At 36.9% G+C, this 27749-nt stretch overlaps 1 protein-coding gene across 1 annotated transcript; it reads right to left on the bottom strand.

Annotated features, from left to right (window-relative positions):
* Nucleotides 1-1020: 1020 nt before the first annotated feature.
* Nucleotides 1021-27732, bottom strand: LOC113116198 (syndecan-2-B-like). The gene is made up of 5 exons (XM_026284182.1): nucleotides 27434-27732; nucleotides 7880-7991; nucleotides 5132-5313; nucleotides 4676-4808; nucleotides 1021-2834 (listed from the first exon to the last, which is right to left on the bottom strand). Exons 1-5 carry the CDS (start codon nucleotides 27491-27493, stop codon nucleotides 2671-2673), a joined length of 651 nt encoding a protein of 216 aa, XP_026139967.1. The 5' UTR covers nucleotides 27494-27732; the 3' UTR covers nucleotides 1021-2670.
* Nucleotides 27733-27749: the final 17 nt, after the last annotated feature.

Here is a 27749-nt window from a genome sequence, read left to right on the forward strand (position 1 = left end):
TTGTAAAAACACACAGCGATTTAAAACATAAACGTTTTTTGTGTTCATTTATAGATCAGGGTGTATGCTAAATATGTTAACCAAGATGATCAAGGCATCTCTAGAATATTTATTATTATTATTATTATTATTATTAAAAAAATCAAATAAGACTGAAACTGTTCTTGCTGAATAGCCTAATGTGACTAAACTATTTTATGACCGTTTTGACCGTTATATATTTAATGGTATGAACTACTCGACTCTTTTGTGAAACTTTTACATCCGTGAAGTAATTCATGTAATTCGTTATTTAACGTGATTTGAGACGTGTGTGTGTGTGTGTGTGTGTGTGTGTGTGTGTGTGTATATATATATATATATATATATATATATATATATATATATAAACAGGTATCCTTGTTACACATAATTTATAATAACAGTAAATTATGCATTATTACAAGTAACTTGCAAGTTACCTAATCCTAACCCTAACCATATAGCACATGTACTTAATTAATATTAGGCTTGGTAGCCAAAATGTATAAAGGACACCTTAAAATAAAGTGTAACCATGTATATAGATAGCCTATATAGGTTGTTATATCTGTAGGACTATAACATATTAATTTAGAAGGGCGGGGGCTTGTGCAACTAAACACATGTATGCATATATTTTCTGCAGTTTGTGGACAGGTGCCGTGACTAATAAGTGTGAGATTCTTTCAGAAACAGCCTTTGTGGCAACTTAAAATACATTTTCCTGTCAGAGATTTAACATCTATGGCCAAATCCCAGAGCAATCTTCATCGGAGGTGTTACATTTCCACCAAAGCTTGTGTTTTGATGGTCCAAAGAGAGAATTGAGAGCCACTTGGCATGGATATTGCTTCATTAAGTACATATTCACACACACACACACACACACACACACACACACACACACACACACACACACACACACACACAGTGATTGAACAGTAGAGATGAATCTCCAAAGAGAGGTGCATAGGTAAATGCACAAGAAACATAGGCTAATTAAAATACCATGAGAAAATGTTTATTCAGTAGTGTTTTTTTTATGAAATACAATACTGTTTCTGTTTCTGTGACATTACCACTCATCACATTTCTCCAGTTCCAGCTTTTAACATCATTCCGATGCACAAATGTCCTCAAATCCCTGTAGAACTGTTTCAGAACAGTAGGCACTTCAAGGGCTTCTAAAACATTTGTGAATATACATTTTCATAGATTTTTTTTTATTTTATTCTAACATATTACATACAATATGTAGTATATAAATAATTATATTCTATAAATTATTGTATATTAACATATACAGAGACGTCATTGACTCTAAATGGTCAGGTCTTTAAAAGAAACGACGAAAATGCACATGAAAAGAAGAGTAAAACTGAGCTGATGTGATACATGTTATTAATCACCATCACTGTTAACAACACTGTTTGAGTCTTTGGAAGGTCAGAGACATTCAGCGGAATATGCTCGAGTCAGAAACATAGGAGAAATCTTTGCAAAAGCAGCTTCCGCATGAGGGATAATATAATGAAATAAAGAAAAATGGCCTTTATTAGGGTTCCAGTCAACAGTGAACATTGAAAATGTGTTGATTGAGAACAGAGTGGGCGTAAAATCAGTAATACTGACGACTTATATTGGGTAAATGATGTTAACCTGTCATGGAAGATTCATTCTTGGACTCTTCCACTTGTTCATAATGAAGACTGAATTCATGTGAAAAAAAAAAATCCATATCTTATTCTAATGAACTTTTTTTTTTTTTTCAAGCAGTGGGTAAGTGCACGATATCAAATAGTTCTGTGGAAATACAAAACATTCTTGACCTTGATGCGCTTTTATGTGCAATGCAAATTTACATAATGGTCAAAGTAATTTTAATAATTTAAGTAAATTACTGCAGTGCTATGAATGGCGGTGCTGATTTTTCTAAGAGACTTTACACTTCATGAGTGTTCACTTGAAAAGAGAGAGAATAAAGTAGTACAAGTAGAGAGCAATGTGTTCTTGGCTTCAGGCGAACTAGAATTGAACTTTTAGGGACTTAACACTGTACCAACTACAATAGAAACATGAAATACATTTAAACATTCTGAAAAAATGTTGTGATCTTTGAATGATATCGGCCAGATGGAAGTACAAACATTCATTTTGACTGAAGAACAGAATGGCACAAGCCAAGGGAGAAAAACCCTTTACAAAAACAAAGAGATGAAAATCAAGTTACTGATGAAATCCAAACTGAGATAAGTTACTGAAATGTCATCAGTGGGAAATTAAAAGTATCAGATATAACCCAGGATTTACATCCCGGAATTGTCTTGTTCTTTAATAAAATGTACCTCTACTGTTAAAAATAAAAGTAGTCAACTAAAACCTGCGAGCAATGATTTACCTTCATAAACTGACAACAACTGTTTTCAAAACCCATAGAGAGACAATCTTTGACGTTTTTGATTCCAAAAAAAGAAAATACAAGCCCCGGTTGGCTTTGTGAAGCAAAATTACTTTTTTGTTACATTTTTAAACAAGTAAAGTTTCCCCGTAAAAAAACAAAACCTCCCCTCGACGTGCTACCGATCCACCATTACTCTTGGAGAGGAGTTGGTTGTTATAACGATGTTACTGTTGGCAATGATTGGTCGTTCAGGCGTAGAACTCTTTACTCGGAGCCTTCTGATAGGCTGAGCTGGGAGGCTTGCGCTCTCCAAGGTCGTAGCTCCCCTCGTCCTTCTTTCTCATGCGGTACACCAGAAGGAGGATGAGGAAGATGGCAAACAGTAAGCCAATCACTCCGCCGGCTATAACCGCTGCAACAAGAAAAATGACACCATATCAAAAACAATTGTATGTGGTTTAAAATAATATCTAAAATCATATTCAGGTACACATCACATTCAAATGCTTCAATGAAAACTTACAGAGGCGTATGAAACGAATTAAAATATCATAGAAATTTGACACAGAGAGAACAACGGTTTGTCAGCTTATAGAACTGATTAAAAAATGTATTAAAAATAATGGGTCATTTTGAGAAAAATCTTTATTTTATGCACTGGGATAAAGATTTTATTTGGTGCGTGATCAACCTGGATATGTCAACTAGCAGTCCATCAAAAAATAAATAAAAAGAAACCAATTATTTACCAAATTGGATCCATATTTATGAATTTTAATTATGTAAATGTCAACATTTCCAGTTAATTATATTTCTAGTCTTTAAACTGGCACTCTGCTGCTTTTGCAGAAACATGTGCCTCGTCATTTATCATTTCCTTCATATCCAAATGTAAACTTATTTTGTAAAAAAAACAAAAAAAAAACAATGTTCTATAAAATGCTTGGCGTATTTGTTTTTGTTAAAAATTGTAAAATACTTAATTCAAAAACTTAACTGTTTTAAGGTATAAGAAAATTGTACAAAGTAAAATTTTCTTGATTCGTAAATATATTAAAAGGTCTGACCTAAATTGAGACCCTATAGCAAATTAACTTTTAAAGGGGGGTGAAATGCTATTTCATGCATACTGAGTTTTTACACTGATAAAGAGTTGGATTTCCATGCTAAACATGGAAAAAGTTAAAAAAAAATTAAGTTGTACGTTTGAAGGAGTATTTTTGTTCCCAAAATACTCCTTCCGGTTTGTCACAAGTTTCGGAAAGTTTTTTTCGAGTATGGCTCTGTGTGACGTTAGATGGAGCAGAATTTCCTTATATGGGTCCTAAGGCACTTCTGCCGGAAGAGCGCGCGCTCCCGTATAGCAGAGCACTGAGAGCACAACAGACTTCACTGATCAGAGCGAGAGCGTCACGAAAAGTCACAAAAGAAGTGTTTTTGGTTGCCAGGGCAAGACAACCCTGCACAGACGATGGAGTTTATTTTTACAGAGCATCAACGGAGTTGTGCAAGTGTTTGTGTTTGTTCCCTGCATTTCGAAGATGCTTGTTTTACAAACAAGGCCCAGTTTGACGACGGATTTGCGTATCGTTTATTTCTTAAGGATGATGCAATCCCAACGAAAAAGGGTCACGATCGTATGTTGGAACCGCAGGCGGTGAGTAAAACTGCTTCAAATATCTCTGCCTCCTTGTTAGTGCGTCCGCCTCCCATCGGAGACCCGGGTTCGAGCCCCGCTCGGAGCAAGTCATTGCTGCTGCTGCTCTCGTTCAGTTTCAGCCTCGGGATCTCATTCTGGATCATAAATAAACGGCTGAATCTGACTGTAAGCCATGGTTTGTTTTGGATGATGGTTTTTCCCTCACAGTAATGTCACAGCTTCCACATGCTCTCAACGCAAAAAGCCTACTGGCACTCGTGATTCTTTAGCTCCGCCCACACGTCACGCCTCCAGCCGGTCGTGTTTTTCTGGGAAAAATCGGTACAGACTATCTTTCTCTTATGAGTATAATAAAACTAAAGACTTTTTTGGAGTTATGAAGGATGCAGTACTATTCTATAGGTACTCAAGATTAACAGGATATTGAGTGAAAACGAGCATTTCACCCCCCCCCCCTTTAAATACTAAAAAAAATACTACTAATAAAAAAAAAGATATTAAAACTGTGAAAATTGCCATAATTACGTTTTTAAAGGATTTTTTTTCCCCCTAATTAAAGAAACACTCTTGTATGTTGTTCATTTTGAACATACCTGCCAGCACTTCTGTCCTCTTGAAGAGATTTTCTGTGTGAAGCTCCTGATGCATGTTGTCATCTTGTACAACACTCAGTGAGCTGGTGGCTTCAACAGTGACCTGGGGCTTTTCTGTCTGATTGTCAGAGATCTAAAAAAACAGTGAGAGAGGCAGAGAGAGAAAGACAGCTTAACATCGAAATTGCTGACACAAAAAAACAGTTGAGCTTGTAGATAGTGTCGGGAAAAAAGTGAAGAGATTCAATAACAAGATTGAAGGATCCAACATAACAGTAATGCTCAGTAAAACTGTGAGAGACAGCAGGTCAGTGTAAGCGTCAAAAAGGGGCAATATCAAAAGTATCACAAGTTGTCCCAGTTTTGCAGGCTGTGCAGGTTTTCGGAGATGTGGGAGTCAGCGAAAGCTTTGATAGTGTCAGAATCAGTATGAGTGAAATGGACGAGCAACCGCACCTCTGGTACAACGTCTGCATCAATCCATGGGTCTGTGCTGATTTTGTCCATCTCTTTGGAAATGGAGGACTCTGAGCTGGGGCTGCTGCTGTAGACAGGATGCTGAGTAGACCCTGCTTTGAATTCTGGGAACCGCACATTTACCGTGGAAGTGTCTTCATAGTTATCTGTGTCACTTGAACCTAAAGAGACGTGAGAAACACAGAAATGAGGTGAATAAATATGATTTTCATTGATGTATGGTTTGTTATGATAGGACAATATTTGGTCGAAATAGAACTATTTTAAAAATCTGAAATCTGAGGGTGCAAAAAAATGTAATATTGAGAAAATTGCCTTTAAAGTTTAAAGTAGTTTTAGTCCAAATAACACTAGAAGCTTGCGAGAGTGGGTCTAAGAAGCCCCTTTCACACTGCACGTCGGACCCGCAATATTCCCGTAACATTGCCTGGTCGCCTTCTGTGTGAAAGCAACCACGTCCCGGAATTGATTACCGAATCGAACCCGGGTCGGGGACATAGTAACATTGCGGTAATCGATCCGGAACGAGCGCTGTGTGAACAAAAGCCAGATCTAATTCCGTATCGAGGTGATGACGCGCGTTATCGCGCGACTCTTTTACCGGCTGTTTTAAAGGAAGATCAACATTCGCGACGAAAACATATGTGCAAACTGTAATGAAGCAGAGATCAGTTAGTTCCTCACTTTCCGCGCTGACTCAGAGATCGTTTGCTTGCTTCAGTTAAAGTATAACGTGCCAAGCGTTGTCGACTCGTACATTACATGTCACGCGCTGATGTCACGTGTCGTTACAGGATCTTCAAGGGTTGTGTGTGAAAGCACGCACATATCCCGGGTCATCACTGGCAGTGTGAAAGTGCCAAATCTAGCGACCAGGGAACAATTACAGGAACACTTTACCCCTGTATTTGCCGGAATGGCAGTGTGAAAGGGGCTAGAGTGAAGTGTAACACAGCCTTCAGTTCAAAAGCATTGACTAATTTATGAAAAAAGGCACATTTTCTTGGAAAATTGTGCTGTGTGAACTTGGCAATAAGTGAATGTTTTCATGAGAGTCATTGAATAATTCACTCATTCGTTTTATTCAGAAATGAAACTATTGTCTATTGCTCGGGATGCACAACAGTTGATTCTGCTATGGCTTAATTTGCAACTATTTTCATTGGCAGAGCAAAGTCACTGGCAATACTGTGTGTGCGGCCATGCTTATTTTTGTCAGCACTTGTTTGTTTGATATTGGTTAAATATCTTACAGGGCTATCTATATGTTTTGCCATATCTTGAGCTTCGTCTGAATGTTTTTAACACAAGAACAGGTTTTATGTTAATGTCTATTCACACAGAATGTGTTCTCGTGTTACTCTGTTCTGATTTGAAATGTGCCAGATGGCCATGTTTGACCATTCTGAATGTACTTTGCATATTTTGCAGCATTTCGCACATTCGAAAAACACAGCGATTATGTTAAAAACTGTTTAAAAAAGCATCTCAAGACCTTGTGTTATTTTCATTCCAAGACCCTCCATCTCACTTTCTTGAATGAAAAAAACATTCTGTTTCAATGGCCCCCAAGCAACACGTCTGCTAAACCTAAAACCAGCCTAATCATACAGGGTTCTCTCGAGAATGATTATGCAACTAGTCATTTGTAAGTCATTTTCGAAAATATGAGGTTTGCACGTCTAGGACGTTATGGCCCTCTTTCATGGACTTTGAGTTCTGTATAAATATAACCATAGAGAACGGGAGTGCACGATCAGCACCATTGTGCTTAAAGTGTTTCCAAGAGAGACAGACGAAATATATAAAATGTATAAATATTTCAACCATTCTCTCCATTTTGCACTGTAATTGTGCCAGGTACAAGGCACTGCGGTACCACAGTAAGAGGCAGAGAAATGACTTATTAATAATGCAGAGTTTCTGTATGGAGCACACATCTGCTGAGTGACCATGGTGGTCTTGGCTGACCTCATTTGACTGCAGGTGAAACATCTGCCCACTCACAGGGTGGGCAGCATTGTCTAGAAACCACCTAGCAGCCCTTATATTACCAAAACATTACACAACCTTTAGACGCAACAAAACTGGCTCTGTGGGTTGATTATAAATACTTAATTAAATATTTTTCTAGTCCATAACTTAATAGGTAATGAGGTGAAGAGGTACTTCTAGTCCATAACTCAATGCTGCACTAGTAAGGTGACTGAGAAAATGTCCAAAATGTCCAAAAGCAAGTAATAGCATCATCTGTCTTTAATAATTATAGAATAAACATTACTACTCTAACTAGCCTAGACTTTTCCATTATATAGGTGCTGGCAGAGTGCAAGGGTTTTCTAGGTGGTTGCCAGGTCATTTCTATGCAGTTACAAAGTTTTTGATTGGATTGGCTACAGATGGCTTCTTCCTAGACCAAGCCAAAACAGCCATTCCATGGGTTTCTATGGCCCTGATACAAATGGCACACTTAGTGTGTACGGCCACATGCTAGCGTCCAGTGAGTCTTTTTTATTTATGATGTCCCATTTGTCATTTTAGGTTTCAGATGGGTCCTAAGCAGACCACTAGCCTACATTAAGACCATTTTGTCTTCAAAGTGTAGACGAAGAGAAGATTCAAGGCCTTAGGCTGGCATGGCTCAGGGTTTTTGGGCTGCCTCAGAATAGTGATAGTCCCAAAATGGGCAATTTTAGAATCAGCTGGACTGACATAAACAATCCTTACCTGATCCTGAACCAGAAGTGAAGTCATCATCATCTAAAGGGTAGTCACCAGACTGCTGGTCATCCAAATAGATGTCATCAGTTGAGGCAGGGGACTGACCAGAAACCAGTACCTACACAGGTAAACACAAGCAGAACTTTCAGAACCAAAACATCCAATTTCATTTGAAGTGTTTGAAATTCAAGTGAACTTTCTTCAAAGAAAACTATTTAGCCATTCCTGTGCATACAAAACGATCTTAAATAAATCTTCACAGTTTCAAAAAAAGAAATGTACACCACTTAAGTACCATTAACATATCAAACAAAACCTTCTTTTTTTTCATTTCTAAACAACACTGAAGAAAATCCTGGCTGATTTTGTTTTATGCTGAAGACATGAAGAACAAATGCGCCTGCCCAAGGTTCCTCCCACTTCTGTTTCCCTGGAAACTAACTCAAAGGAAAGTAATGTTTGATTCTCTTCCTCAGGAGGAACCTCTCTGAAAGCTCTCTGACCCACTGAAACGGTGCTAAAAAACCAATCTAAAAGTCAGCATCTGTCATTTCTCCAAACATTGTGGAGGTAACAAAAGGTTTATCGCTCTGAAGTAATACTTCAAGGTTGAGGAGGGTGCAAACGGACAGCCACAGTCTAGCGAGCAAATGCAAGAGGCTATCATTGTTGTCAAGATAGAGGGGCAGATGGACCAATGTTTGTTTCCAAAACCTATGACCCTTTCTTTTTCGCCCGTGTTGGTATCACATCCTCCAGTGACCTTGTCATCTCCCACAGACCTCACCATTCATGCTCGCTCGGGCTCAGCCGTCTCTGATCTTTTCCATCCATATTAACCCTTCAGCAAATCACAATGCGCCACAAGCAGGACCAGTCAAACAAAAATAAAAAGCAGGCCATGCTTTGTGATCCTTTTTGTATTTCTTATATTGTGGAGGGCAAACAATGACTTGAAGCACTGATATTGTCTGTATATGTGTGTGTATTTGATTAAAGTCTACAAGGGCGCCAATGGATCAGACAATGAGATTGGATAATACTCCAAGCACCTTTGTGTGTAATCCGAATCCTCCTATTCACCCGGATGATAAATAATGGCACTCAGGTGATAAGGTTCAATTTGATAGTGGTCACTCATGCAGGATAAAAACCCAGAAAGAACGAAAGGGTTGGATTCAAAGCCCGTACAATAACAGGAGGCTGGAGCGGCGCTGTTTTCAGAGGCACTGAGGGGGAGATCAAACGGGACTTGAAAGCCAATTGAAGACTAAATAAAGCCATAGAAGAGCCAGAGACTGTGATCAGCCTGTGATGAGCCATCGGTCCCGTTCAGGACATCCCAAACACACATCAGCCTTTGTTTGACTCTTCGCATTTTTCACAGTCTCCTTACAAAGCAATGGCTTACATTAGGCGTCATTGCTCATCGTGACAGAGAACACATAGGAAGACGGGATAAAAAAAAAAACCCTGTTTAACCTTGACAGCTTAAAATAATTGAACTTGAGTGACTAAACAGCCATTGTTTTTGTATGAAGGTTCCTAAGCAAATTGGTTTCAGGATTCAGACAGGCTTCAAAGGCTACGTAATGTCATCTCGAATGATCTAGACCAAATTAATGCAAGCTTTAGACATGTCTGCGAATATTTAACGACAATAATGCTTATGTCCAGGAAAGGAGAGTCAATGAAGAACAAAAATCAGCATTTTTTTTTATAGACAGGATCCACAAACAGTAGATTTGAAAATGCTGTAAAATGTGTAGGACAGGCAGCAATGAGCTATTTCTACCTGATCCAGATAGTTCACTCAAAATAAAAACCCTCTCATCATTTACTCACCCTCACACTGATCCAAACATTTCTTTCTTTCTTTCTTCAGAAGAACACAAAACAAACATTTTAAAGAACCCTTTTGAAACAAAAATATATTGCAGTATATTGGAAAATATCATGTAATATATTAGGCATATATTCTTATATATATTTATTTTTTTCCAATATATTGCAATATATTGAAAGCGGCAATCATTTGTATATTTTGCAATATGTTATATAATATATGTGTCATCAATATATTATTAAATGTATTCAAATATATAAAATATTAGAAATAAAAAGGGAAAATAATATATTACAATATATCACAATATATTTTAAGAAATATATTGGTAAATATATTTTCCTTTCGTTAGGGAATGCTGAGAAGAACTAAGCAAGATTGGACCCCATTGACTGCTACAGTATGCACAAGAAAAACATTTCTCAAAATATCTTCCTTTAAGTTCTACTGAAGAACGAAAGTCAGGTTTGACACGACACAAGGGTGAGTAGAAGATGACTGAATTTAAATTTTTTTGTGAACTGTCCTTTTATAGGAGCTATTTTTACCCGATCTGACCTTTAAAAACTACTTCTGTTGATGTACCTTAATGTTGTCAGTTGATACAATTCCATTCCAGTTCATTCAGTTGTTACCACAATAAACACATTTTTATTTTCAAATGAAACACATTTTATAAAACCTAGTACCTTTGAAATAACTTTTTTTTTTCATTTTCACTTTCTCTTACTTTTTCTCTCTCTTTTATTCCACATTTAGAACATAATATTTAACATGGTAAGACAGCTTGTCTGAAAGAGTCTGCCATAGGATTCAATGCTATGCATCAACATGCTCTGTTGATGAGGTGCTCAGGTTTTTAGTATGTTGCCAGCTAAGAGGTCGCTAGGGTGTTGGTAAGAGGTTTCTAGTGTGTTCTGGTTGGTTTCAAGGTGCTTAGAGCCCACAATCAAGTCAAGTATGATATTCTAAGCCTTAAAGATGTGGTTCCAACCCCTTCCATTAATGGAAGTGAATGAGAATTTTTCAATAGTTCTATATTCAACCAGGTGAAATCTACATGTCTGACTGCTTAGAAATAGTACACCTTTCTCTAGTTATGGTTAAGGGCTTGTTGAGATACACATGTACACTTCATTTTCTGCATTCTGTCTAGCGCACAGTTAAGTGTAAAAGTCATCCATTGACCATGGGCACAGATAGACGTGTTAGGGCACAAAACCTGGAGGACCACTTAAGAACTCAAGTCTGTGCTGATAATGCAAATTATGTCATGTGAACAAAAGTGGAATGCCAACAAATGAACTTTCAGTTTTAAATTGCCATCAAATGTAATGTTTCTTATTAATTGTTCTTCATCCAATCAATAACCAATGTTTATAGAACCAAGTCTCCACCAAACACTCGCTCTTAAAAATAACGGTTCTTTTATTGGCATCTACTGTTCCATGAAAACCTTTTAATAACCATGGAACCTTTCGACTGCAAGTTCTTCATTGTGGAAAAAGGTTCTTTAGACTATTGAAATGTTCTTCACACCGAGAAAAAAAGGTTCTTTAAAAAACTGTTCACGAAAAGCTTCTTTGGGGAACCAAAAATGGATTTACTATGGCATCTGTGCAAAAAAACTTTAGAATCACCTTTGGAATCTTTAAAAAATCTGTTTCAGTCGAATGTACATTACAATATGGAAGATACTTTGTTACTTCTTGTGACTTTAAAGAATAAGCAATAACACAGCATGCCTATTTTATCTAATAATAACACAAAATATCGAATATACAATACAATAAAGAGGGTACAAAAGGAAAATTGCAAGAGCATAAGGAACATTTGGTTAATAAATATAGCACATTTATATTTTTTTAAAGGTCAAACTTAACCACCAGTATCAAATCCTAAAATATTTCTGAGAAACATTTCTCCTCGTTTTTCTCTCAAATGAAAGTGAGAGTCTCTGTTGCTTAATCCGTCTTCCAGCGAGAACGATTTTGATTCCTGCGATTTCCACATCCATGTGTTTCATGAAAACTGGCTTTAATGAATGGCTAAAGTGATTTAGGAAGGTCTCTAGAAATTCCTAGCGTTTAATTGAATGGGAATGTTCGGAAGAGCCTCAGTCAAAATTGCTAACGGGGTGAAGGGACTAGAAAGTCACGAACTGAAAGAAATTGTTGCAGGTGAAGCAGTCAGATCTCAGATTTCAGACTGAAGTCACTGTATTTTCTTTACTTTGAGGCGGCCATGAAAAAGCGAGAGAGATGTCAGTGAGGAAAAGCGAAGGAGTGAGCGAGCGCGGTAAGAGTGTGTTGGATAATATCTCTCATTCCAAAACAAACTCCTGTCAGCCATATGAAGGTGAGAGCCGCATTCCTGAGTTCCCGGACTGCAACACAAGTGCTGTATTGTGCGAGGGTCTGAGTCCCACTCTTTCAGCCCGAGCCAATGATACAGCTGGACAGGAAACTCTGAAACTCACAACCAGCTCACTCTTCTCACTCAAAAAGCCTTGCCAAGCACACCGTGTGTCTCTCTCTCTCTCTCTCTCAGCACACCATCACCAACTCATATGTTACACACAGTGTCCAGCCAGCTGTATGCAGCTGCCAAGTCGCAGGGTTGAAAGCAGAGAGAACGCACTGACACATATGCTGGATTTGGCAAGCGGATGTCTAAAGTACATAAAAGGAAAACATTTACTGCCGGCTCGAAAATAAGGTGAATAATTCAAAGACAGGAAATAAGAACGCTGTCCGTGCCAGCACTAAAATGTCTACACCTATATTGTAATTTAATATGATTTTAATAGGACTTCACTTGTCCTTCACCTAGAGAATGACAGTGACAGAAGCTAAACGCTAGTGGCAGTCCTCCAGGTGGCTCTGTCGGTTTCCACACCCTGTGAAAACCTGATTAATTAAGTCTAGTCAGGCTTCCCTCACACTCTAACCACAAGAGGCACAGTGCAAAATACACAAATAAGGTAAACTGAGCTAGCAAATGTAAATGCAGCTATTTTCCATAAGCCATTTCTCTCAAGTCAACAACATCTTGTAGAATGGGTGGTACCTGTATGTCCATGAACAGACTCTGAACAGAGCTGAAAAGAAGCTCTTTATGTCCTAAATCTCTAATGTTAGTCTTAACTGTAAAAATGAAAATCTACGATCTACGAAATTCCAGTGTGGCTACTTCAACTTACAAGCTGTTCTGTACTGTATTTCAATAATATATCAGATGTTATAATGATAAAAATTATCTTTGCATGTGTGCAAGCAAGCTAGCGCAAGGTTGGGGGTTTGATTCCCCGGGAACACATGATAGGCAAAAATTTAATTTAATTTATTTTTAATTTTAAATACACGTGAAGGCCTCATTATCTCTCAAGCAAATTGAAGAAGGGACTGGTGTGACAACTGCCAAATTTAACTTTCTAGAAAAAGTTTGCTGGAGAATTGCTTCATAGTATAAACTGAAATTGTAATCCCAATTGAAAGCAACACAGACATACATTTTCATGTTTAATACTGTAAAGCTACTTTTAAAGCAATCTTTAAAATGTTATATATGACTCTGGACCACAAAACCAGGCATAGGTGTCATTGAAATGTATACATCATCTGGAAGCTGATCTTTCCATTAACGTATGGTTTGTTAGGATTGGACAATATTTGGCTTAGATACAACTATTTTAAAATCTGGAAAATGAGAGTGCAAAAAAATCCAAATATTGAGAAATTCACCTTTAAAGTTGTTCAAATTAAGTCCAAAGCAATGCATATTACTAATCAAAAATTAGTTCATCAAAAGTTTTGATATATTTATGGTAGGAAATGTACAAAATATCTTCATGTAACATGATCTTTACTTAATATCCTAATTATTTTTGGCAGAAAAGAAAACTGTATAATTTTGACCCATACAATGTATTTTTGGTTACTGCGACTGGTTTTGTGGTCCAGGGTCACATATAAATAAACATGACCTGACTTTACTGGACTGGAGTGTTGAATTTCAGAGCTGATATCAAACACATCGCTATAACATCAGATGCTTTCTTAACCCCTGTTTTCTCGATCAGCTTTTTTGAGTTTATCTGTATGTTAACTTATTTTATCTCTAGATGAAGAAAATAAAATAACTTTGCATTACAAATATATTAAGTTTGTAGGAGTCACACCACATGAAATTTTACAACTTGAATTAACTTTGACTTGTCACAAAGCTTTTGCTTGACTGATTGGGCACACAAATAAGGGTCTGCAGGGGTCCTCTCTATGATGTAATTTTCCTTTGTATTCTGCAAGTTGGTGTCAAATTCGTCTCCAGTCGTGGCACCACTGCTCCTCTCTACATGAGGTCCTTCTCCCCTGAATATTAACTCACCCTGTACTATAATGACCTGAAACTTTTGCTTCATGCCATCTTCTCCCACAACTTTTCTCAATTCACCTTATTAGCCTCCACATTCTGTTCGGTTTCATTTCAGTACACATTCTTACCAATTCTAGCTGTTTTGCAATTCTTGTTATCTTTACCTTCAGCCTGCCTGTGTATTACATTACCTGTTTTCCTCATTTACCCCCGCTGTCTCTTGATTTGGATTTGTTTGCTTTGTCAGAAGTGTCTTTATGGTTACTGACCTCTGACAGTCTGAACACTCCACTCTCAAACCCAGCTAATGGTTGTACTTCGGAGTCTGACCCTGGTCTACACAGTTGGTTACACCACATGAAGAGTTTCAGAAAACCTTATTATTATTCTTACTTTAACTTTAACATTAGTTGCTGATTGGACTGTTGAGATGTGGGCGTTGCACTCAAAACTGAAACACGAACATGGATGATTTGTTTACAATAAGATTTATACCATGTTTTGAATACTGAGGTTTATTACTGGCACAACAGATGTTCAATATATGTTCAGAAGCAGCATTCACTTACAAAATGTTAGGCAAGCATTCATACTTGCGTTTGTGTACTTGCATGTTTCTGGCTTTATTGGGTATATGCTTAGAAGTTAGCCAACTAAAGTCAATCTTTGCCATTTAGTTTATGCTTTAATCCAAAGGGCATTTGTTACAAGGACGGTCCTCAGGGAGTCACCAGGGGTTGAATCTGTTTGTTTAAAAGCAGGGTAAACCATTGTGGTGGCCATACAGTATTTATCATAAAAATAAATGGAATCAGCAAGTCAGGAATGCATATATATGGATGAACATAAAAGAGCGCCGGCTACATGGTCTAACAGGCTTATGAAAAGGAGAAAATACAGCAAAGAAGAGAGAAAACGACCAGTTTCGAGACTGAATTGAAGACACTGAATACACAAGACAAAGCAGGTTTTTTTTTAGCTGCTGGGTGAAGCTCACACTGCCAGACTAATATGATTATTACACTGCGAACGGCCCCTTTACACATTCCAGACTGCATTCGGTTCCCTTAATGTAATCTCAATATGAAGCAGACTGCTGTGTTTCCTTTGAAATTCCTCTCCGTGCCCCTGAGGCCTGGCTGTGAAATTTCACATAGTCTGCTGCTCTGCTCCAGCCGCAGGAAGATGTGGTGTGTTTTCCTAGTTCAGACTGACACCTATTACACAATGATGCCATAAAGCCACCATCTTTCCTGAAGGAAAACACAGACGGAGCCAACATCTCCTCCGGTTCTCTCTGATCACAAGCACTGAGCGCATTACCTCTGGACACAAAACTAAATCCAGTGTGACCTCAGTGGTCTGCTTCACTTTAATTAACAGACATACAGTACAGTGCTTTAAAATGTACCCATGGGGTTACATTTAACCTGTGTGTTGCATATCGCAGTCTGTAATAGCTAGTTAGCTGGAAATATATTTAAAGGTTTTTCCCACTGTGATTAACCCTGGGTTAACATCGTTTTTAACCCCTGGGCCACTTTTAACCTTGGGGTTAAGTAATATTTCACACTTTTAATTCTGAATGGGACTTTTTGCTCTGGGTAATGAAGATTTAATCCATGCCCACGGGTCGCCTAGAGTCTTTTTACAGACCACCTGATACATATTGCACACAAAAATGTATTGCAATTGCTGTCCTGTGGCAAAAGATGAGGCCAGCTGCAATTTAGAACAAACATGTAATAAACGCATCAGTGAATGGTGAGATATTTTATTATACTACAGAGATTGTTGAGGAAATTAAATGCTATCCCATCCAAACAGGAAAACTCATTTATTCACTAGTCAACTGTTACAGCCTCATTTGTTTTGTACTTGCACTCTTGTAAACTTTTCTATCTCAGATGAGTTGATTTTAAACATAGATGCAGAATATAGAGTTGTCAGAACCTTAGTTTATAGCATAACTTTAGCTATTCTTTCTGGAGGAGATTATATTTATTTTATTAATAAAACTGCTCAAGAAAACAGACTAACATTATTTATTTGAGCAGAAAACTTACATTTTGCTAGGGTTTTATAGCTCAGCTCTGCAATGCAGAGAGAGTGCATACACATGTTTGCCAAGTCGGAAGATTAAGTAAACCACTGTGCAGAAACTGTATCGATTTAAGCAAAAGGTTGTGATTGGGGAATTTAAGCCTTTGACATCTGGCAACCTCCAATATAAAAGCTTGTGGAGGCTTGGAACCAAAGCAAGAAAACACAAATGCCAGTGGCCAAAATGTGCTGATGATCAAGAGATGCATAAATCGTGATCATGATTAAAATGCAACTGATCGGAACAGAACTAACACTGAGCTGACCTGAGCTAAATAATTACACTATTCTATTTTACGACTGCTTTACAGAAGAATTTGTCTCCATTAGTCTACGATTCTCCTGTTTACCTCTGTGAAGCTGCTTTGACATTATCTGTGCTGTAAAGCGCTGTAATTCAGGAGAAGGGACTTGACTTGCACGTCTGAAAATGTAATATTCATATATCGGGAGGGCAAAAGAACTACTGTTCCACCAAAAACTCTGAAATGTGAGTGATGGGAGACGAGTCGTCATGTTCATGTTGAGGAACACTGACCCAGATGGCATCAAGTATACTCTGACAGTCTGACTATTTATTTATTTTTTGAAAGAAAATGCTTATAAACTAAACAAAGCTTAGTTCCCTCAGATGCATTATTTTTCTCAGCATCTGGGAGAAACAATCAAGGCAAACTCAAATTATAAATAGGAATTTCCACAGAAAGACAAGCAGTTAATGCCTGATCTCAGCCTCATAAATATGCAAAGGATGCTAATGCAGTGTTTAGAAACATGTAAAGTCTTTAGTTAAAGTATTAGAATATGTATACAGGCCTTATATACACTTGGTATGAAAAATGGTTGTAATGATATTCATCTAACTTGCCAAATGTCTCTTTTTCATTTCTTCATTAAATGTCTACAAGATGATACTAATGCACATTGCATTCAATAGAAACATCTGAGTCATTCACTTTTGCATTGAGTTTAGAAATGAATATGATTGAATCTTACAGAAGAAGAAAAATCTGAAAGACGACAAGAATCAAAATCCAGAGCAAACAGTGGGACACTGTGTAATGACTATTGGTTAATGAGCTGAATGTGTTGAAAGCTACAGATGTTCTTCTGTCTGCTCATGTATGCATAAAAAACTTTAACAACACGCATATAAAAGCACCAAATTAAAGGAGAAAAACACCTTCAAATGGAAAGGGGGAAAAAAGTATTTTTTATGTTTCTCTGTTTGAGCGAATAAATGATAACTGGCTGAAAGGCTAATGAACATTGAAAAGACAAAAACAGTCAAGTTACTACGTTTAGACCTTATTATATTCAAATTGAACAAAGGCAAACAAGTTATAAACAAAAAAATACCCCTTGTGAAAATAGGTACACTTAAGTATACTTTAAAAAGAGTACTCAAATAATATACTTTTGATTTAAAAGAATATGCTTGTGTGAACTTAATGTAATGTTTCCCGAAACTTATTTAACATTTATTTATTTAACTTATTAACATTTTAATTGCAATTAAATGACAATATATTATAGTTAGAATTTATAATAAGTGCAGTTATCTGAACTTTTTTTGACCAAATTAAGTAGGACTTAAGCACATTTGTAAGTCATTTTATAATTACTTTTAAAATATGATCAAAGTGTATTGCCTAAAATACTAACAACAGTAAGGTAAACTATAATTACACCTTGGGAATGATGAAGTTGCAATTTAGTACATTTTATTTATATATATATATATATATATATATATATATATATATATATATATAAATTACTTTAAATGTAATATTGAATAGCACACTACAGTTTTTATTCATTTAGTAAGTACTTTACATGTGCTTTAATCTTGGTCAAAACTTGTGTACATCTTTAAAGCACAATAAAGTTTTTTTAAAACAGAGTGATTTTAAGTGCTCTTTAAAGTAAAACTTTTAATTTTAATTTACTACAGAATGCACTTTAAAAAAAATGCTTTAAGTGGCCTTTTATTTCATTAATATTATGTTATATGAAATAACAGTTTAAAAATATATATACATTTAAGATTCAAAGTACACAAGTGCACATTCAGTACAATTAAACACATTTCTTTTTCACATCATGTCATGAGTAAATGTAAATGTATTTGCTATTAAAATTTTGTCTAAAGTCATAGATAAATAGCAAATAGCTGCTGTGTTTCACGGACTACAAGCTTGCGGTTCACACTACCGTGTCTCTCAGCTCTGACTGACTGGATGATTTGTGGCCAGTGTGCATGTGTCAGGCCTCCAGAGCTCCAGTAATGATCAGGTCTACTGGACAGTGTGAGAACACAGCTGTGGCCGTGATATTAACCTCAACCGGCTGAGCTCTCAACGCACAGATGATATAACAGAACGCCTGGCCAGCTGCACAGATTCAAACATACAGACTAAAAACACTCACACTCCACTGCACACACACAACATCCAGCAGGTTGCCATGACTGTCAAAAAGAAGCTGGATGGGAAGTGAGAACCAGGATGAATACTGTCCATTCAGACCACAGGCATGTCTGGTATTCCTAAAATGCCTTCTCAAATACAGATAAAATAAGTAAACAGAACCAGAGAAATGAAGGGATGGAGAGAAGGTCTGCAGGGGAAGGAAAGATGGGGTGGGGATGAAAGCAAAGGAAGGACAGTCAAAAAGTAAGGATATATAAATAAATAAAAATACAAATAATAAAATAAGGTCTTGTTTTTCTTTTTCAGAAAAAAAAAGGTCAGGGAAGGAGGTTCTTTTTGACCTCCTGGTCAAAATAAGTAATACATCAGCAGATTTCTTTTTTCTTTATTTTTTCTAGTAACAAGCATTAAATAAATATCAAAATCAAACAGATAACTAAAATTACCTTTTTTTTTTTTTTTAAGAAATTAATATCACCGGGTGATTTTTTTTTTCAAAAGATGTATTTGAAGACATTTATGATCCTACAAAAGATTTATATTTCAAAGAAATGCAATTCATTTGAACTTTCTCTTCTTTAAAGAATCCTGAAAAAAAAAAGTTTCAAGGTTTCCTCAGAAATATTAAGCAGGACTTGGATAAGTGTATAAAACGAATCATGTGACACTGAAGGCTGCTGAAAAACCAGCTTCGCCATCACAGGAATAAATTACATTATAAAAATATAATGAAAAGAAATCTTTTTTTTAATTGCAAATAATATTTCTAAATATCACTGTTTTTACTTTTCGATCAAATAAATAAATAAAAAAAAAATCTGACTAACTTTTAACTTGTATAGTATGTCTATCTGAATAATAAACATTGCATTTTTGCCTCTAATGCTTTAAAAACGTAATGGAACCTCAATTTTACTCTGTTAGTGGAAAGTAGCATGAGCTCAGCGGGTTTATACCTCTATATTGTTCTAGACTGCTGAGTTATAATGAAGAAAGGGAAACAATGACGGTTAAACAGCGTGTGAGGTCTACTGCATCTGGAGAACAGGTGAAAACACACACATACTGCCATAAACACACATATACTGTACAAATACGAGAATGGTCCACATACAGTTTCTTATCAACTTCTCACAGCATATAAATACGATCAAGTGATCTGAAGACATCTCGGAATTGAAGAATTCTCTTCTTAATGAACGTAAACTCAATTAAGTGTTAGACTAACCGCTGATCAGTCTATATAAGTCGCAATTAATTTGCAAAACATCATAAACGTCATGTGAAGCACCATCAAGTTCTTGCCTGGCTGTACGTTTTAACGATCTTTGGAAAGCCACGGCATACTGTTCTTTCAGTAACTTAAACCCTCAATCCTCATTTTTCCCATTTCTCCTCACAGTATGTACCATTGTGTGGGTGCACACCTGGGGCTCATGTGGGCTCTTATTTGACAGTCCTCTGGGGAGCTCAGGTAACCCATTGGGTCATGAAGTGCACACCTGGTTACTCAGACCACTGATTTACAGCACATAACACACCAGTTTAAATCTGAGAACCGATCCAGTCACTTAAATCAGACGGATGGCCAAATCTGTACATATTATAAATCACAACAGTCATAAGCTCAGATGTGAGGTCCAAGATAAAAAGAGTGTCCACTTTAAAGAGGATTTTTAAGAAATGTAATTTTGGAAAACACCAAGTTCTTCAGAATGAACTGTTTGGATTCATTATGGTTTCATATGATAATCTTTTTTCTTTATTTGGAAAAGCTTTAATGTCATGTCAATCATCAAGTACGAAATTACACCATATTTGCCTTATATGTAAGTGTACAAATGTTAATCATGCATTTTAAAATGCTTGTTGTAAAAAAAATTATGTTTTACAAATATAATGAATAGATATAATAATAACACACCATATAAGTCACACAGGATGACAATTTACATGCATTGTCAAATTACATACACATGATATGGCAGACATATAATAAGCATTGAAGCATTTTATTTTTCTAAAAAATCACCATGCAACATTTTAATGAAAAAAAAAAAAGATGCACTTGGTGCAACAACACAGCTTGACATCATGCAGTTGATCAGCACCTTCAAAACAAGACAAATCTGAGCCATGAGCCTCTCTCATTTTCAGCAGCATTCCTCCGTCTGTGCTACTGGAGGCCGGCCAAACCAGCTCCCTCTGGAAGGATAACCAGGCTCAAATTTACTGCTTACTTCTAAAAACTGAGCAGACTTTGGTGGAGTCTGTCATGGACTTCTCTCTGTGCTATTCCAAAGAAGCAGTCACAGTCAGTCTCGAGACAAACTTACATGAATCTTGCAGACCGTAAACTGTTTTCCGCATTCCAACTTTTCTAAAAGAGGAAGGTATTATCTCCTAAAAAAGGAAACTTTGGGATAGAAGATCTAGGAGCATAACAGGAAATAACATACAGAAGATTTCTGTGGAGAGCAAACAAAAACATGGGATAAATCATTAGCTTTACTCTAGTCCTTTATAGTCTACACTTAATCGCCTGCAGGGTTTTATGAATATTATTTATTTATTTTTTATTTTTTTACAGCTAATGGCTCCTGTAAGAAACATTACTGGTTCTTTGAGTAATACGTAATGGGAATCTCAAAAGAACACCAGAAACGTAAAAACATGGAGGACAAATGTGGAAATTCACGTAAAAGCCAACCTCAAAATATAAACCAAATCAAATGCATGGACCATCAAAGAGGCTTGTTTCTAAAAATATGCCTCGAAAAATTCCAAACAAGCTTTGCTTTGGCAGATAAAAGTGAAGTGAGGAGGGAAAGAGAGAGAGAGGGGGTGAGGATGTGAGAGATAGGTAGAGAAGAAAAAAAAAAAAGATCAGATCAAGCACTATGATATGATATGTCAGCTTAAACTCTGATCGGCCACATGAAAGCCTCACTATCTCGGGGCATCTTTACGTGGTCATGCCCTCCGTCTGCGGGGAGCTATCAGTTAAATAAGGTTCACCAAAACAAATCTGAAGGCAAAAAAGGGATTGCAAAACATCACAGAGCCCAGAGGTCTATGGCCAAACAATTTTAGACTTAGGGCCCTATTTTAACGATCTAAGCGCATGGTCTAAAGTGCACAGCGCATGTGCACTCAGTGCCTGTCTGAATACACTTTTGCTAGTTTAACTACAGGAAAATTGTTGGTTGGTCTAAACAGGTTGTCCCTATTCTCTTAATAAGTAATGGGTGTTATTTGGGCGTAATGTGCAATAAACCAATCAGAGTCTCATCTCCCATCCCCTTTATAAGCCAGTTGAGCTCACACCATGGCTGTTCACTAATTAGATCATGGCTGAATGAAAATTTTCATTTTAAAATTTTTTGTGTGCTGCTGCGCGTCCCTGTGTGATTAATAATCAAAGTGTATGCGCGTTGTGCACCGCCTATAGGTGCATATTATTAATGCGCTCTTTAAATAACAAAGAAAAAATATTTCGCCAAACTTTAGACCAGGTTTGAGCAGTCCATTTTCAGTTCTTTAAAATAGCAACACGCCAAAAATGCACATGCCCTGCCTGAACACACCTCTTTTTTAGACCAGCATGCCCTTGGACGCACAAATGGGTGCAAGTGCATTTGCTATTTAAACAACATGGTGCAGGATGGGAGAAGGAGAACTGCATCGTCTGAAACTAGCAAAAACACTTGCGCTGCATTGTGCCGGGTATATGATAGGGCCCTTACTCTGTGGTTCTACCATGTTAAATATTTCCCAAAGTTCCTTCAAAGGTTGAAATTATGTGTGATCAGATTCTCACGATGTGGATTTGATGTTAAAATGCATTCAGATGTATGAGGCACGAAATCTTGCTTCTCTCCCTAAAACAAATTTTCTTGACTGCTGACATCAGACTGATAATATTTACCAATAGCCAGACAGCTATTTAGGCATTCCTTTCTGGTATGGAATGACCATTTTTCAGAATCAAATCTACAAAACCTACATTTTTTATTGAATATGCGGTTTTACTAAGAAAAACATAACATAACATGTCATAACATAAGTGAAATAGTGTGCAAATCTTTCATATATTTTCACAGTGTTGCTCATTAAAGATGTTGATGGCAATCTGAAGAAGACATATTTTAATGAATCCTCTGTGCAGATGCAAGATTTCCAAATATAGCTTGAAATATATGATAATGTGCATATGAACATTCCTTAACAGCTGTTATACATTGATGATGCATAATTTGCTATGCAGCGTGTGCATGATCATTAAGCTAAAAAAATGGTGTTGTATACCATGTGTGGTCCAACACAGAATGTAATAATAATAAACTATTTATGAGCTAATAATTTAGGATAAATATATTCTAAGAATTTGAGCATAACATTTGTAGAAATTACTTATTACTTACATTTACTATAATTATAAATGCCATATTATATATATATATATATATATATATATATATATATATATATATATATATATATATATATATATATATATATATATATAAATGCCATATAATATGTTTTTGTTTACCTAATATGTCTGTATACTGTGTAAGTTTATTATGTATGTATATATATATATAAATACAAACACATGCATGTAAATATTTAAGATTTTTTTTGTTTATATTTTAAATATATTTATATATAATTAAAATATAAGAATATGGATATATAAATGTATAAACATAAATATTTTCAAAATATATAATGTATGTGTGTCTTTATATATACATAATAAATATAAACAGTATATATATAATGTAAACAAATACTTTTATTTTGGATGTGATTAATCACATTTGATTGGTTTAATTAATTGGAAGGCACACACACACACACACACACACACACACACACACATATATACATATATACATATATACATATATACATATATATAAATATAAATTTTGTGAATTAGAAACCATGTGCACAAGTATATTTTTATGAACTTGAAACTTTCTGCAATAACTTTTAAAAGATGTTTCCATTTATTTGACATTGACACATAATTACACATATGTTTTGATTACATAATTGAATTTATCCCAAAAAGTACACAAAGGGATTCATGCGCAAATAGCTAAATGCCCCATAACCCAGCTGTTCTCACACTTCCTCGGTTTACGGCTTTCGCTGCTAGTAGCCCACAACACAAGCTACTCCCACGGAGAGAGCACAGAAACATCTGCATCTTGTACATAAAACATCTGGTCTGGATGTTTCAGCGTTCTGGACATAAGAAGCACATCCATCTATGGGATTTACGCAGGACTGGGGACTCTCACGTCGACAAATTCCTCCAAATTACCGCAGACAGCGGCCTAATCTGTCTGAGGTCAACACACTGGCATGCCATGGAGAGAAACACCTATGGAACCATTAATCACCTCAGGACAATATCCTCCCTGTTTTTATCAGATGATCTCAGACAAATACATGCAGAAAAAACATTCACCTTCATCATTCAGGCTGACAGACGTTCCATCGCCTCATTATAGCAGGTACAAGCATAATTCATAAAACCGTATGGCCTTAAAGAACAAATACTTGCACACCTACACAGCACTGATTGACAACGCTCCAGATTTAGAACCGCAAGTGGAACCCACATAAATCTGTGGACAGACATGTACAGGGAGCAAATTTACTCAGTGTTACATTTCTCTTTCGCAAAAAAAGTCTGTACACAGTAAATACAGATGTGTTTCCGAAAGCACACCCACAACAGATGAGAATACCACACGCTTCTGGCAGACACACTGCTTTTTTCAGATGCTAAATTGGTCTTCAGTATGGATAAACAGCTAGCACTTGGACTGCTGGCACATTTCTATAATGCTCTTTTGGCTTGTGCATTAATACACGACTGAATAAGGTTTCAAAATGTGCAATTATCAATTATTAGAGTTTTTATTCTGGTAATCTCATTGCATATATCCACCATATAATTGAACTCAAAAGTGATGTAAATTGAGTCTGGTGTAAACAAAGAGTCTGGTGTAAAATCTGAATGGACCTCTCTGTAAGTTTATCAAGGGTTCTTTAGTAGTTTGCACTTTGAGGTTTTACTGTTACGGGTTATTCACACTTCCACACCACTGAGCCCACCACCTCGGCACAAAGTTCCCCCTCTCTCTAACTCTCTGTTTTTTAACTTATCCCTCCCCCGGCTATGTATTCTTTTCAATGTAATGATTGCCTTTTGCAGGATTCACCACAACAAAATGTATAAACAGAGTTAGACAGACAGACAGAGAGAGAGACAGAGAGAGAGAAAGAGAGAGAGAGAGAGAGAGAGAGGGACAGCCAGATAGACAGAAAGTCAGACAGACAGACAAACAGAAAGTCAGACAGACAGAAAGTCAGACAGTCAGTCAGACAGACAGTCAGACAGACAGACAGTCAGACAGACAGACAGACAGACAGACAGACAGACAGAAAGACAGACAGTCAGACAGACAGACAAACAGAAAGTCAGACAGACAGACAGACAGAAAGTCAGACAGACAGAAAGTCAGACAGTCAGACAGACAGACAGACAGACAGACAGTCAGACAGACAGACAGAAAGACAGACAGACAAACAGAAAGTCAGACAGACAGACAGACAGACAGAAAGTCAGACAGACAGACAGACAGAAAGTCAGACAGACAGACAGACAGACAGACAGACAGAAAGTCAGACAGACAGACAAACAGAAAGTCAGACAGACAGACAGACAGAAAGTCAGACAGACAGACAGACAGACAGAAAGTCAGACAGACAGACAAACAGAAAGTCAGACAGACAGACAGACAGAAAGTCAGACAGACAGACAGAAAGTCAGACAGACAGACAGACAGACAGAAAGTCAGACAGACAGACAGATAGATGCAATCCAATTAAAAACTCACAAAAACTTTAACTCAAAAATATTCAATACATGTGGTTTATGGGGACTCTCTATAGGCGTAATGGGTTTTATTCTGTACAAACTGTATTTTCTATTGCCCTACCCCAACCCTACACCTAAACCTAACCCTCACAGGAAACGTTTTTGGATTTTCAAAATAACTAATTCTGTATGATTTATAAGCATTTTGATTTACAGGGATACTAAAAATGTCCTCATAAACCACCTCCTCATTGTAATACCTGTGTCATACCCATGTCATTATACAAATTTGTGTCCTCATTAACCACATAAACAAGCTCACACACACACACAAGGATTGACTGTATATGCTGTCAGCAAACAGATATTGTTCCCACACTCTCTTTACTAGAAGTGCACACAGGTGTTCTGTGTGGGAGTCTGTTTACGTCCATGAATGAGGCGTCAGCACAGTCATCATACGTCTGTCGTAACACGTTGTCTGGGCAATGGATACAGTTCATGTTTGGTTACATCATGTTACGATGACATTATTTTGCAGAACAGCACAACAAGAAAGGGCACTCACATAATCTGTTATCAACACTTAGTCACTCACGCCGGAGCTGTTTGCCCAAAGGCAGCTGAATTTGTGTACTTTTGTTTCTTTTATTTTTTAAATGTTAATTGGTGTAATTGAGCAGTTATGCCATTACATTTTGGCTGTTTCCAAGTCAGACCCGACTGTTTGAGGACTTGAGACTTCATACTCACTGTTCAGGAAATGAAACCTTAAAAAAAAAAGGTCAAAATGGAATGAAATGAAAAGAAACAAGGAATGAAAGCCAGCGAGGAGCCACTTTCTATCGTTTTCATATTAATTTCATTACCTCTAAGAATCACTGAATGACCTATTAACCTTTTAACTTCTCATTTCAATGATAACATATTGAAGCAAAGCATCAAGCTTCCCTTCTATATAATTCAGAAATACGATATCACCTTTAGAAACGGATTGGATAATGCTTAAATATGGATGAGCATCAGCATGACCACTGATAAAACTGTGGATGTGGTGCAACTTCTTTTTTTTTTTTTTTTTTTTGCTTCTTTGTGATAGGCGTCATCACAGTTGAGAGCTGAAGGTAATTAACACATACAGATCTGTGTCCTGAAGCAACCTGCAAATTGCTGGACAACACTTCGAAAGCAGAGTTGCAATTGGGAATTGATTCACTGTGTTGCTTTGCAGTTTAGTTCGCACAAAGAATAATGAGTCCTGCGGATAAGAACAAACTCTGACAAGGAAGAATTTCAATTCTCCCACAGTTTTCTTCAATGGTTCAGAGCTCTGAAACGGTTCACTCACGTATTTATCTGAAATTAATTTGTGACACTACAATGGTTTTCGATTTCAGAAGTGGAAGAAGTCGACTCATCTGAATTTTTAGAGCGTAAAACTGGCTGAGAAACCTTCAGGTTCTCTCAGGAGATCAGGTGTCGACTAAAATTCGTCTCAGGAGGACCCATGAATATGAGCTCAGGAAGACCAATACATTTATAAAGTCACATGAAACTTCAAGTGAACCTTCTGAGATGGAAATGCAATTGTTATCAAAGTTAAGTGTACTGTAACTTTCTCAGGAATCTCTTCAGAACATTTCCCAGACGTTGGGACATCCCTGTAAAATGGTGAGCATCATCACTCTAATATCATACACATCGCGTTATGATCATGTTGGGCTTTACAGCTCTTTCTGTACTAAAATATGCATATTAATAGTGATTTAAATACGGATAATATACATTATGCAACATTTATGACCATCATAACAATGTGTTTTTGATATGCCGTGTAAAGAAAGAATGTAACCTACACAATCAACAAAACTAACAGGAAGGACTCTGAATAAACTCACCTTGTCGCTGGGCAAGCAGATAGCTGCTGAAAGTGTCAGGAATATCCAAATGTTCCTCATTATTCCTCTTAAGAAGTCTTTTGCAAAGAAATGGTAGGATAGCACTCGTCTGCGCTCCTGAAACCAGCTTCAGCTGAAACACACGCGCAAGATCCTTTTGAAGAGATATTTGGCTCCACCTGATCCAACTTCTCTTTTGTGTTTCCAAAAGGGAACTGCTGAGAGTCTTGACGCGATGTTAAAGTCTCGGGTCCATGTGAGGCAGACCGGCTTTGCTCCGAGAGAGGATGAGAGAGAGAGAGAGAGAGAGAGAGAG

Source organism: Carassius auratus, chromosome 16 (assembly GCF_003368295.1).
Source record: "Carassius auratus strain Wakin chromosome 16, ASM336829v1, whole genome shotgun sequence".
Taxonomy (NCBI): domain Eukaryota; kingdom Metazoa; phylum Chordata; class Actinopteri; order Cypriniformes; family Cyprinidae; genus Carassius; species Carassius auratus.

Coding starts and splice junctions, on each gene's coding strand:
- LOC113116198 (XM_026284182.1), bottom strand. CDS start 27,493: ATGAGGAACATTTGGATATTCCTGACACTTTCAGCAGCTATCTGCTTG. Junction 5,314..7,879: donor CACTTCTGGTTCAGGATCAG/GTAAGGATTGTT, acceptor ACGTCTCTTTAG/GTTCAAGTGACACAGATAAC. Junction 2,835..4,675: donor GAGGACAGAAGTGCTGGCAG/GTATGTTCAAAA, acceptor TTCTTGTTGCAG/CGGTTATAGCCGGCGGAGTG.